General features: G+C 44.6%; 2 protein-coding genes across 5 annotated transcripts in view; one reads left to right on the top strand and one right to left on the bottom strand.

Annotated features, from left to right (window-relative positions):
* col4a6 (collagen, type IV, alpha 6) overlaps positions 1 to 1,134 on the bottom strand; it is a 77,352-nt gene extending 76,218 nt beyond the window's left edge. For all 3 annotated transcript variants that reach the window (XM_084003319.1, XM_084003320.1, XM_084003321.1), the window contains exons 1-3: positions 1,090 to 1,134; positions 778 to 904; positions 586 to 631 (exon numbers count right to left, since the gene is read on the bottom strand). In XM_084003319.1, coding sequence (XP_083859445.1) covers positions 586 to 631; positions 778 to 788 — 57 coding nt within the window. In that variant the 5' untranslated portion in view covers positions 789 to 904; positions 1,090 to 1,134. The remainder of the gene's footprint in view (positions 1 to 585; positions 632 to 777; positions 905 to 1,089) is intronic.
* A 2,771-nt stretch (positions 1,135 to 3,905) lies between these two features.
* col4a5 (collagen, type IV, alpha 5 (Alport syndrome)) overlaps positions 3,906 to 12,881 on the top strand; it is a 30,818-nt gene continuing 21,842 nt past the window's right edge. Inside the window, exon 1 of one of the 2 annotated variants that reach the window (XM_084002778.1) lies at positions 3,906 to 4,199. In XM_084002778.1, the coding sequence (XP_083858904.1) occupies positions 4,110 to 4,199 (90 nt within the window). In that variant the 5' untranslated portion in view covers positions 3,906 to 4,109. The remainder of the gene's footprint in view (positions 4,200 to 12,881) is intronic. The other variant, XM_084002779.1, reaches the window with a different exon arrangement.

Raw genomic sequence — 12,881 nt, 5'->3', positions numbered from 1 at the left:
CAGAGGAGCAGTCCTGTATGGGTGTGGCTTGGAGGAGAAAAAAAAGGCCCAATAATCTCCTTATTTTAAATATTCATCAGTGGGCGGGGTTTGAATGGCAAATAACTGTGAGCGGGTCCACTCAAATATGAACTGATATTTTTTCCAGAACCTCAAGCTGACAATAATAAACCTGAATTAATATTTTTTTTTTTTAAACACACAAAAAAGTGAGTGCATTGGACGCACCTGGAATGTTATTCATGTATAAAATAACAGATAAAAGTCATGCATAACAGTGACAGGAGTGTCCTTGATGATATGCAGAGAAATAAATAATAATATTGTGTGTCCTCGTGCAGCAGGAAGACACCCACGGTGACGCGTGGAGGGAGAAAAGGCACGTAAGACGCCTGCGCACAAAAGTCACTTCACACTCATATTTTCAGTCATTTTAAATGTTTTAGAAAGAGTCAGGGGAATAAAGTGACCCATCTATTCCAGCAGAAACACAGTAGCAATGCAAACGGGATAGAAAGGGGCTCATGAGCGCGGTAATAACCGGGTGGAGAGCCGGTCCACCTGAAGGAAACAAACGGGACTTACTCCGTGCGCAGATCTCACCGCCAAGGCGACCGCGACCACACAAATCCTGCACACAAATAAACACTCAGTTAGTTGGTTCGGTCCTTGTAGGCTGGGGTTGTGCAGCAGGTAAAACTCGACGCCATCAAAAGCCGAATCACTTCAAAAGAAACAGTTCAAAAAGTTAAAATTAAAAAAAAATAAAGGGCTTACAGGAATTTCATTTTTAAGATCCGGGGAACCGGAACGGTCGAGACTCGATCCCCTGTTTAGTCTTCACCAGCAAGGCACTTCAAACGCGCTCATCGACGGCTCCAAAAAAAAAAAAAAACCCTGTCATCTACCCGGAGACAGAGAAAGAGAGAGATAAAGTAGTCCCACCACGCAGTCACACAGCTCCAAAACACAACCCGTTTAAAAAACTAAAACACCACACACACACACACACACACACACTGTTTTAACTTCTTTTGATTTTAAAACACACACACACACACACACAACGAGAGCCTTCTTCCAACTCACCAAAGTTGCAGCGGTGAAGTCGCTGCTGCGCTCTCCGGGTTGCTGCGCTTCAAGTCAGCAGCAGCGCAGCAACAGCAGCGCGGGAGAGGAGGGGCCAACACATGTCATTCATGCCTCCATACCTTCGGCCACGGCGGGGGGATTTCACTGCGGGCTCCTCCAGCACTGTTAGAGTCACCATAACGACATTCAGATGCAACTCAATCACTTGAATGTGCTGTTAAACAGGAAACTTTATTTAATCTGCTCCGCGTATGAGCGAGGACCTGTCACATCACTGCTTGCACTTTTAATTCTACTCTTTTTTCCCCTTTTATATTAAACATATATATCAGGATTGTCGTAGTTATGGTGAGGATATCGATCTTAAATATATAGCCTTTAGAATTACCTCAGCTACGATCTTTAATGTTCATATATTTTATTTTTACTACTAATGGCTACGTGATATTAAAAACATGTTTGTATATGACATCATGAGCTAACGTAAAGCCAAACCCATGCAACGTATGGCTGAGTTACAGCTAGCCTTAGATTAGCTACAGCGAGCTACTTAGCTTTGCTTTTTTTTTCATTGCATCATTTGTTTGTCATAATACGTAAATCGTGACTCACGTGGTGACAAATTTTGCCAATCTAGCCGACTTCCATTCAGATCAGAGGTGGGAAGTAAGAAAGTACAACTACTTTGTTACTGTACTCAAGTTGAATTTTCAGGATTTTTTACTTGAGTATTTATTATTCTGACAACTTTATACTTTTACTCTCTACATTTTAAGAAAAGGCTTGTTACTTTAGTTTGAATACATTTGAGAGGAATTATCATTATTGTTTTTCTTATAAATATGACGAGACATTCAGTTAAAAAAAAAACAGCCAGTAGAAATGTACTTCATAGGGATACTTTTACTTTCTACTCTGAGCACATTTTCAGAGCTGTTCTTTTTTACTTTTACTTGAGTAAAGAAGTTGAATCAGTACTTCTACTTGAGTATAGAAAGTCTGTACTTTTGACACCTCTTACTCAGATAGTATTTTGCTAGCGATGATGTTAGCGAGCTAATATTAGCCCGCTAGCTTTAATTTAGATAAACTGCATGGATCTTGTGTTGTTTGCTTTTTCAACCTCGGCTGATGAAGTAATTTGCAAATGACAAGTCTGGACGAATTAGCTGACAATATTCACTCAAGACGGTGTTTTTTCTACATTAGCCAACTGTTACGCCTTACGAGTCCTTTTCCTAAAAATCAGTCCACAGTTGGGGAAAGTTGGGGGAAGGTCTTAGTTTTTAAGTTATGAAACAATTCATTTACACGATGTCAATAGTGATAAGTGATACATAAAGTAACCTCAAGTATGAGATAAGATAAACATTTTGAATACCCCCGTTTTGTTCTGCTGCTCTAAACTCAGAATCCGAGTTACTCACGGTCCAATTTCAGCTCTCCGATGTTCTATTTTAGTTTCTTAAACACAAAATTTAGATTTATAGACCAACAGATTTTGCTGACGTTACAATCAAGTCCCCTAGTTAACATTGTTTACTGTCTCGTAGAAAAAAAGACATCTTTGTTCTCCTCGGTGGTTTGGTTTTCAGCTTCGGAGTACCTCAGGGATCCTACCAGGGACATTTAAAGTTTGGCACTTTGAATCTCTATTGCTGCAAGAATCTGTGAGTTTATCACCCAAACTACATCCCGACCTGAACACAAAGCCCATGTAGCAAATACAGGTGAATCTATATAACACTTTTAATATATACATATAAATGAGGTGGACAAAATAATAGAAACACCTGTTGGTACAACACAATACAAGCCGACAGCACGGCAACTCTAAAGTTACCGTACAGTTGAATCAACACTTCACGGAAACAGTTGAAGATTGTTGATGTTTTCTATAAGTTTATGTGACATTACGAGAAGATGGACATCACATTATACTGCAAGACATATTTCCATTGTGATCCTTAATGTCCAATAAAATCACTCCAAGTCAAACAAGAATAGAGTTAAGAGACGTTTATAAGGCCACGAGAGGCGAGAGCCAAAACAAATAAAATGCAAACTGAGTGAAAACTTGTGAAACGGATCGATAATCATTAACTTCAAGCCTCCGTGAAGGAGATTTACTTTCAAGACTTATTGTCGGAGACATGAAATATGTCATAATAAAGTTATTTGTGAGAACATGGAAAAACACCATATATATGTATACATTCTTGAGCAGCTGGGGATCTGACTTCTCAACCCCTCCTATCTAAAAGAATGCAGGGAAATGAGAGGGAGAGGATGATGTAGTTGTTTTTTCACGTTTTAAATCAATACATTTTTACTTTGTTCATTGTGCCGGCAGCATCCCCCTGTCAGGAGTCCAAAGATGTGCCCCTTAATAATCTGGCAGGAATGCAACATGTCTGGGCGTATAGAAAATGTCAAATAAAGGTTTAATGTCAAAGCTTTTTTTTTTTTTTTTTTTTTGGTAGCCTCAGGCGCTGGGTAGGATCTGGGAGGCAGGCAGGTGTAAGGCACCGTATCCCTCCGCGCTTTACGAGGTCCTAATATAATTTAGTTATTTTTAACCTAAAAAGGGGATTTAAACAAATGACCATCCGGGCTGAAATGTCCCACTGGTGCTGAAGAGCGTTTTAAAGAAGTGAGTCACTTTATATTCTATTTCTGGATGAGTTATCTGTGTCGGTGTAGGTGCGGCGGTGGTGGAGGGGGGGTGGATATCTGCGCGCCCCTGGGTGCCGGGAAGTAGATCCGGCTGGGGCAGTTGCAAGTCGAGAAAAAGTTAGAGAGGGGGGACTGCAGAGGCGCACGGTGCCAGACCAGGACCAGTGGGAGCCGACAGCCAGCAGAAGAAGTCTCGCTCATATTATTATTATTATTCCACCGTTGTGCACCAAAGAAAAGGGGGGAGGGAGAGCGGAGACGCGGGGCTATGACACGCGAGTAGCCGGCCGTAGTTAGAGAGTGTTAACGCGGGCGGATCTTTGTTTTATTCCCCCACCAAGATGAGTCCAGACTCGAAGAGCCTGCGCCAGCTCGCCGTGCCGCTGCTCGTCCTCGCCCTGTGCGCCGCCGTGCAGCGATCTGACTCCGCGGTAAGTTTCTTCTTCTTCTTCTTCTTGCAGAGATTGCTTCGCCCCGCACGGAGACCTGCCGCTCCGTCAGCCGGCGCCGGGAGCCTGGAGCCGGGACACCGACCGGCTCCACGGCGGGGTTTATAAATAGAGGCTCTAATATTAATAGGAGAGTAAGAAGCTGCAGGTTGTTGCTATGATTTAGATTTAAAGGCACTTTTTAATGTTTTTTTTTTAAAGTTTGTAGTTTAGAGTCGGACTGAGTTCGAGTCCCGGTCCGTGCGCATCACGTCCCCCCCCCCCCACCCCGGTCCTCCTGCAGCAGGAGGCGACCTGTAGCAACACGCCGACCCGGGCGCACTTTTCTCCGGCTTGTACTCGAAATGATCAGACACCCAGAAGACGAGACTTCCCTTCTAAACTCCTCTAATTTAAACAAAAAGTGACGTTAAAGGGCGGCATTGCTGCTCTGCTGTCTGTTAAAGCTGTGCGTAAAGTTTTTTTGTGCGTAAAGTTTTTTTTTTTTTTTTTTTTTTTGGAGAGCGGGAATGTGAGCCCTGCAGGTGTGTTTTTAAGTTCACCTGCACTTATGAATAAAACACGTTTATTAACGCGAGTTATGAGTTAAATATGTGAGTGTTTTTGTTTTTAAAAATCAAATCATCATCAAATCTGATCGATCAAACCCCGGGAAACGTCTGGGCTCGACTTCTCCTGTAATATTCCAAAAAAAGCCCCAGCAATGTGATGAATATTCACACCCTCATTAATTATTCATGAGGGTGCGTTTGCATGCCGATACACATGACCCCGCCCACACACACGAGGCGTGTCCAACCCTGCACGCTTGCAGCTCACCAGAATGTATGGCAGGAGCCTTTTATGTACATTTGCACGCCCGTCTCCATGGCAACGCCACTTTACCTTTCACACACTTCGTCACATTTAACTCGAGGTGAAAGTGTCGACGGTCGAAGATGCACCAAAAGAGTTAAAAACATAAATATATCCATAAATATATAAGGGAGGTAAAGGTATGTGGAGAAGGCGTGTTTGTAGGCGTCGGCCTGTGATGTTGTCGTTGCCGGGGAGACGGAGAGAGGGTCCACTCTGTGGAGAGGAATGTGGTCGGGCCCCGCCCTCTTGGAGAGGATGAGGAGGAAGGTCAGAGGGCAGAGTGAAGATGGGTCAAACGTTTTTTAAAAAAAGGCTTTCGACCGCATCTCACTGTCTTCATCCATAACTAGAGTGTGATCAGGCTAGTAAGTGGAGCTTGAGTGATGATGATGATGAAGGGTGGAGTCTTCACTCCCAGTGTTCCCAGGTTAGTGTTAATCAGCTGAAACCAGCGTGCTCACCGAGGCCCCCTAGTGGAGTCTGTGTTCATGACACGTATGTACACACATGTATATTATATATCAGCAAATACCTGCAGATCAGCAACACCGGCGTTCGCTCACAGTCGTCCATCTCCACACGGCGACCTCTTTAATACGAACTTTACATCCACTTGACCTTTACGCCACCTGTCTGTAAAAAATAATATATATATTTATTATAGTTCACGTAAAGTTGACATTTGGAGATACGTGGGTTTCCCACTGATAACTCAATCTGTCTACATCACAGCTGTTCGGATGTAAAGTATACCTGCAGGTTCTCCTTTGAACCCACAAACACACACTTGTATTTGATGCACACACACACACACACACACACACAGGTTGCCTCACCTTTTGTGTGTCCCACATCCCAGGTTGAGCAGTGTGTGTGTGTGTGTGTGTGTGTGTAGCAGCCATAACATCCACAGATTGCTCAGATACATGGTGATGTTATGGAACAACGCTGAGCTGCTTCTTTTCTCTTCCGTCTCCGTCTTTGTCTCGCAGTTTGTTGCTTTTTAGGATTTCCCTTCTTTTCTCTCCTCGTCATCAAGTTAAGAATTTCTTTGAACTGTAAGAATCAGTTTTATCCTGATAAACATGTTTTTTTAAATCGAGCCTCAATCTTCAAAAAGCTCCTCGTAACCACGGGTGACCATCTCCTCCAGTTCACCTTGGGTGAAGTTAACAAACCCGAAGCGTTCCCAATCTAACACTTACTTCTAACAATTAAAGCTGCAGCCTTCAGTTTCCACGCTCCATCTATTTCCCCTCAGCTTTTCTTTCTCACGCCAGGAAGTCGTGTCACTATTTTATAACATCTTAGAGATCAAATAGTAAAACTATCAGTCGCTGCAGCAGTACTTAGTAAAAATAATAAATTAAATGCTCATAAATCTAAACAGCGTCTCGTTCTGATCCACCGTGATGACAGGAAACATTTGGGACAGAAGAAGACTCAACACCATGTTGCTCTCTTTCTCAAAGTCGTCCCATCTCCCCCATCTCCCCCCTCCCTCCCCCTTCCTCCCCCATCTCCCCCCTCCCTCCCCCATCTCCCCCCCCCCTTAGTGTCCGTCCTCGAAGGTGAATTCCATCTTTATCTACCTGCTCATAGAGGAGGGCTCCTCAAACAAGCCTCCTAATCACATCCACCTCCTTCACACAACACGTGTGTACTGTGTGTACTGTGTGTGTACTGTGTGTACTGTGTGTGTACTGTGTGTACTCTGTGTGTGTTTCCTGGTTGAACTCACACTGCGGTGTCGGTGAGCCGAGGATGCCGTTGGGATTAACAGGTGGACAAAAGTCGATGAGAGCCAACAGCGAGTGTTTAGACAGCTAATGACCTCCGTGTAGTACTTTCCCTCTTTGTACTGCTGGAAGTACCGCAGTAGTGGTGGTAACAGAGTACCGCTTCTTTTGGAGTCCTTTCAGTATTCCTAAGAGTTTAGCAGTACAGACGGGACGAGGATTAGTAGAAGTAGTACTATTAGGAGTAACAGAAGTAGGTGTAGTGGTAGTACTGTAGGAGTATTAGTTTCAGATGTACTGTAGTAGCATTACAAGTACCAACAGGAACAGCCGTTGTAGAGGTAATAGTAGCAGTAGAAGTATACGAAGAAACAGCAGCAGTAACAATACTAGTAGCAGTAGTAATATCATTTTACAGTAGTACAACGTGTGGTAGTATTAGAAGTAACAGCAGTCGTCTCAGTTGTAGTTTAGTTGTGGAAACAGTACTTATAGTAGTAGCAGTACTTTTAGTACCAGGAGTAAAAGTGTTGGTATTTGTTGTATAGGAGTAGTAGTATTTGTATAGTAGTACAAGCAGTAGTAGTAGAAGTATTCAATCAGATAATTAGATGTTTCTTTCCCATCATTTTTCATCTCATTTAATCTCTCAAACCCCATTATCACCACCTCCTCCTCCTCTCCTCCCTCCTCCTCCTCCCTCCTCCCTCCTCCTCCTCCTCTCCTCCCTCCTCCCCCCCCCCCCCCCCCTCAGTGTTAAGTGGAGGGTAAACATGGCGTGTTTGTTGGAGACTTCTTTATTTATTCGTCCCTCACTGTTTGCTCGGAGGCTTTAAGGTCATCCGGGTCACTCTCCATCTCTCACCGTCCTCATGCATCTATTTATCCTCCTCATTATATCCTTTATGAGGGTTTTTATCTCTTTACCAACCGGCCTAAAACCTATGATGACGGGAGCTTTAAGGCCTCGGCGATCCTCCGTGAGATTAAAGCTCCGTCTGCAGATTAAGATGTTAAAAAAGGAGGGTTAATACTGGAAATAAAGAGACTTCTCTGAATGGATGGCATCTCGACCACATTCGTTATTTTAAATATTGTTTTTACAGATTTTATTCCACGTTCATGAATAAGTCTTTAAAAACTTGTCAAATCTTGATTTATGACACATTCAGGGACACCGATTCAGGATTTTGTGGATCTTCTATGAAGAGTTTTGGTTCCCATAGAAACATAAAGGGCATTTATTCAAATGAACCGATGCTTTATAGGAAAAAGTAAAGTACATTTTCGATAGTCAATCCAACTGTTTTACTTCTGCTACTTCCTCAGCTTCTAGTATCTGATTTTAATCTGTGGTTGCGGGAACATCAAGGTTAATGTGTGTGTCACAGTCCTCCTCACCTCCTCCCTCTGTGACCTCCTTGTCTCTTCATCGTTGGTTCTCTCTGAGGAGATAAAAAACGTTTAATAGCCTAAAGAAACCAATCAGTGAAGAAGAAGAGAGTAACAGGAGGAGGAGGAGGAGTCTTCCTCCTTCTAGCGGGGGCGTTCCTTGTTTTGCATTCTTCCTCCGTGGGCAGAGAGGAGGAGTTTTAATCTTGTCTGAGATCAGCTGCTGACCTTGATCTAGATGTCTGCTTCTTCTTCCTCCTCCCGTTTCCCTCTCACCTGTTTAACCTGCACCCCCCCCCCCCCAACTGCTTACTAACCAGTGAACGCAGCCTCGTCTTCATCACTCAGCGCCTGTTTATTACCACCTCCCCGTCTCCTGTTCCTCCTCCCGTCTGCATCCTCTTTAACCACCGGAATGTAAAAAAAACAAACTCACCTCCAGTTTTCTTTCACTTTCTCATTTCCTTCCACGGCGCCTCCCAAAAAAAAATCACATTTACAAATGTTTGACCAACAAATAACAGATTTGGTGGCGAAGGATAATTAACAGATCTGGTAGATGATCACATGATGATCGACGGCGAGGTCCACCAATCATTTAAGGTCTCTACTCTCCATCCCGGCCTCCATAAAGCTGTTTGGACTGCGGCCGCCTCGACCTTTACGGTGTGGGAGGGCATCTGGTTCTCTCTTCTCTGTGTTTTCCCCCTCTCTCTCTCTCTCTGGTTCCCTCACTACTCCCGATGCTCTCTCTCCCATTCTGGGCACCTGGTTCTCTAATCACACTTCGCAGGAGGAAACAGGGCTTCCCCAAAAACCACATGGGGGCAAAAAAAAAGATGGTGTGAGTGTTTCTACGTCTACTGTTTCAGAGAACAGAGCAGACACCTTTCCTTTTATACATTTATATATATTTATATATGTATTTATATAGTGGTCCAGACGATTTCAAAGTAAGACAAGCTGCAGACACAGATTGGATGTCCTCGGCTGTTTTCCTCCTTCACTCGGAGGCATGTTTTCATTTTCAAGGGCCCTCTTGTGGCCGAGAGAGTTATGACCGCGGTCTCTCTGGAGCAAAGGTGGAAGCAGTGGGATGTTGTTGTTGCAGGCCTTTGAGGAGGGAGGCTGGAATCCTAATAACTTGTACTGTACATGCTAGCGCTGGTCGTCCTTCCCGCCGAAGCGCCCCCTGCTGGGCGTGTCCCTCGGGTGCAGCCCGGTCCTGGTTAATCCCGGGTCAGCGTGCCGGCTGGTATGCGGCTAAGCCGTCGGAGGATAATGTGAACGCCGTAGAGCAAAGGTGCATGTTCAGGTCTCTGTTGGGAGGAGGAGGAGGCGTTACCGTAGAAACGGACCGTTTACTGCTCTCCACGGTCATGTGAGTGGCGGTTGTTGTTAGTTGTCACGGCGACGATGAACATCAGCGAGGCCGTGAAGTGTCGCCGTTAAAAGCTAGTTTAAAACATAAAGACAAGAAATACCTTTTATTGTGTGTGTGTGTGTGTTTGTGTGTTTGTGTGTGTGTGTGTGTGTGTGTGAGAAAGTGTGTGAGAAAGTGTGTGTGTGTGTGTGTGTGTGTGTGTGTGTGTGTGTGTGTGTGTGTGTGTGTGTGTGTGAGAAAGTGTGTGTGTGTGTGTGCCTGTCAACACTGGATGCATGGGATTCCCAGACAAACAGACCCCCACCGGTCAGAACAACAGGAAATATCAGACATCTGCCATAGCACAGGGAGGAGGAGGAGGAGGAGGAGGAGGAGGAGGTGGAGGTGGAGGAGGAGGAGGAGGTGGAGGAGGAGAGGTATGGATGAAGAGGAGAGGTGGACAAATGTGAGAGTTAAAAAGTAAGAGGAGGATGAGATGATAAACAAAGTGAGATGTGGAAATCAAGAGAATATTAGACGTATTATATTTGTGAAGCAGTTTGGGACGCACCCCGTCTTCTGATTTTTACAAACGCTCACGATATAAGACTTAAATCTTCTTAAATACTGAATTTGCTCATTGTGTTGAGGTGACTTTGTAATTGGCTTTTAAAATATTATTTTATGCACAAGGAAAAAAAAGATTATTATGCTTTAAAAAGGTGAAATAAATCTCTCAGAGGTGCCAGAAAGCTGAAATAAGGCTGTTTTTTTTTAGGTTGAGTTGCCTTGGAGAAGCAACAGAGAGCTTGTTGCAACAACCAGCAACTAAAATATACATCATGCAACTCATTCATGAACAAAGCTGACTAGAGTTAACATGTAAATGTTCATATTGTTACCGCCCTCGTGTGGTGAAGACGTGGAACTGCAGGTGGACAGGTAGAGGCAGGGTGGTTGTTGGGGGTCATTCATAGTGAAGGACTTGAATGCAGCATTTTAATTAAACCATCAGATAAATACAGTTCAGGAGTCTAAAAAATATTTAAATGATTACCATAAAGTTGTGACAATCGTCCAACAATGTGGCCATAAATAAAATGTTTGTTTGTATTTAACTCATCCTTTGGGATGAACCTGAAGTCGGACTTGAATCCCTGTAGCTTTAAGGCCGGCCACAGTGAAATCCAGCTTTACAGCAGACGGCAAGAAAGCAATCTGCGTCCCACAATCTCACAGATTGCATCAGAACATGCAGCGCTATCTTGTTTTGTCTACAGCCGAGGCTCCTGGGTAAATATTAAGGTTAGGTTGCAGCCTGCGGCCCGCCGGCTGCTCGGTTTACGGAGTACGGAGGTTTATACAGGTGTGGACCATCAACGTAAACAGGGTTGTTCAGTTTCTTCAACATTTATTGTAACTTGTTTGGATTTTTCGGGGGTTTCTTTGCGTCAGGGTGCAAAAAAAAAAAAATCCCCGGAGAGCATCAGGAGGTGGTTTTAGACTCCAAACCATGAAAGTGTGTGAAACAGACGGTTTGTGTTTTGGACTGTTTTCGGAAGCGAAGCCTCAAAAGGAGGAAGAACGATCTGGACCACACAGATTCTTCAGTTTTCTGATGATGGCCCTGAATGCATCCCCCAGATCCCCACAGGGACCAGATCTTCACAGGGACCAGATCTTCACAGGGACCAGATCCCCACAGGGACCAGATCTTCACAGGGACCAGATCCCTACAGGCGTGATCTTATCGCCGTCACTTTAAATCCCCGCCCCTTCCATTCCTTTACCCATCTTCGTCTCCTCCTCCTCCTCTCCGTCTATCCAGGTATTCAAGCCGCTGCCGCCGCTCCCCTCTCTAATTTCTGGTTGCCCGTAGCGACGGAGCGCCGTGCCAAGTGGTGATATGTGCGGAGCGTTGCAGGAAAAGGTGGTAGAGGGTCATGTTTAGACCTGCGTCGGGCGCCGGGTGGGTTGTCGAGTCTCCCGGGGGCAAAGAATTCAAAAAGAAAGAGAGATCCCGGGAATATCAGTGTGTGTGTGTGTGTGTGTGTCTGTGTGTGTGGGGTAAGGTCGTCGCCCTCGCGTCTTGAAGTAGTCAAAGTCCAGCGGCGATGAAAGGGATCAACGGTTCGAGCCTGGAGCGCCACGCTCCGACACACAGATGAACACACACTCTCTAAAACACACACACATATATCCAACACAGGAAGTAGAACACACACACACACACACACACACACAATACAGTAATCCTATAGTTTCTATTCATCAGGTTGTATGTAAAGCAACCAGAGAACAATATGAACTTTATGCAGGATTTATTCTAAAAAGTCTTCCCAAAGTTAATCTCCCGTATTTTCACGATTAAAAGTGCACGAATAAGTCAGTCAGTAACTCAAAGTAACTCAAAAGCTAAATCTAATTAAGCTGCTTTTGTTGTTTAAGGATTGTATACATGAGTAATATGTGTGTGATGTAATATCAGCATTCTGTCTTCTGATCAGAGAGCTGTGAAGCTGCTGTGAAGCTGCTGTGAAGCTGCTGTGAAGCTCCATGAGGTTGTTTCCAGCTGATCTGGGATCAGAGCTACAGTGGAACCAGATTGATGCCATTAAAGCAGTTAAATAGAAGTGCGGTCGCTGGTTTTCTGTGCGATAAGTGATGGGAAGCAGGAGCTATTAGTTGTGGTTTAATGGTCTCTGCAGCTGTGTGTGTGTGTATGTGAGTGTGAGTGTGTGAGTGAGTGTGAGTGTGTGTGTGTGTGTGTGTGAGTGTGTGTGTGTGTGTGTGTGTGTGTGTGTGTGTGTGTGTGTGTGTGAGTGTGAGTGTGTGTGTGTGTGTGTGTGTGTGTGAGTGTGTGTGTGTGTGTGTGTGTGTGTGTGTGTGTGTGTGTGTGTGTGTGAGTGTGTGTGTGTGTGTGTGTGTGTGTGTGTGTGTGTGTGTGTGTGTGTGTGTGTGTGTGTGTGAGTGTGAGTGTGTGTGTGTGTGAGTCAGGACATGGCGGTGTGTTTCTAAGTGTCTAATCATCAGTCTTTGATGAGCGGGGGAATTCCAGTCTCGCCAGTCTAATCCGCGGGTACATGCCTTCCGCCCGCCTCCCCTCCCTCCTCACCTGTCTCACCCCTCCATCACTCTACACACCTATAGCTCCTTTTCCTCCCACTTTTCAGTCAAGAGACCCTCCTACGCCGTTTGTTTTTGGGGGTCTATATAAGTAATGCATGCAAATTGTAGTTCTTTCTGAGAAGTTTCAGTTGGGTGCAATCTACAACCTCGCCACTAGATGTCGCCAAATCTAGACCGAGACTA

The sequence above is a fragment of the Eutrigla gurnardus genome (genome assembly GCF_963514095.1).
Source record: "Eutrigla gurnardus genome assembly, chromosome: 23".
In the NCBI taxonomy this organism is placed as follows: Eukaryota; Metazoa; Chordata; class Actinopteri; order Perciformes; family Triglidae; genus Eutrigla; species Eutrigla gurnardus.
This window is presented reverse-complemented; position numbering and strand designations above follow the sequence as displayed.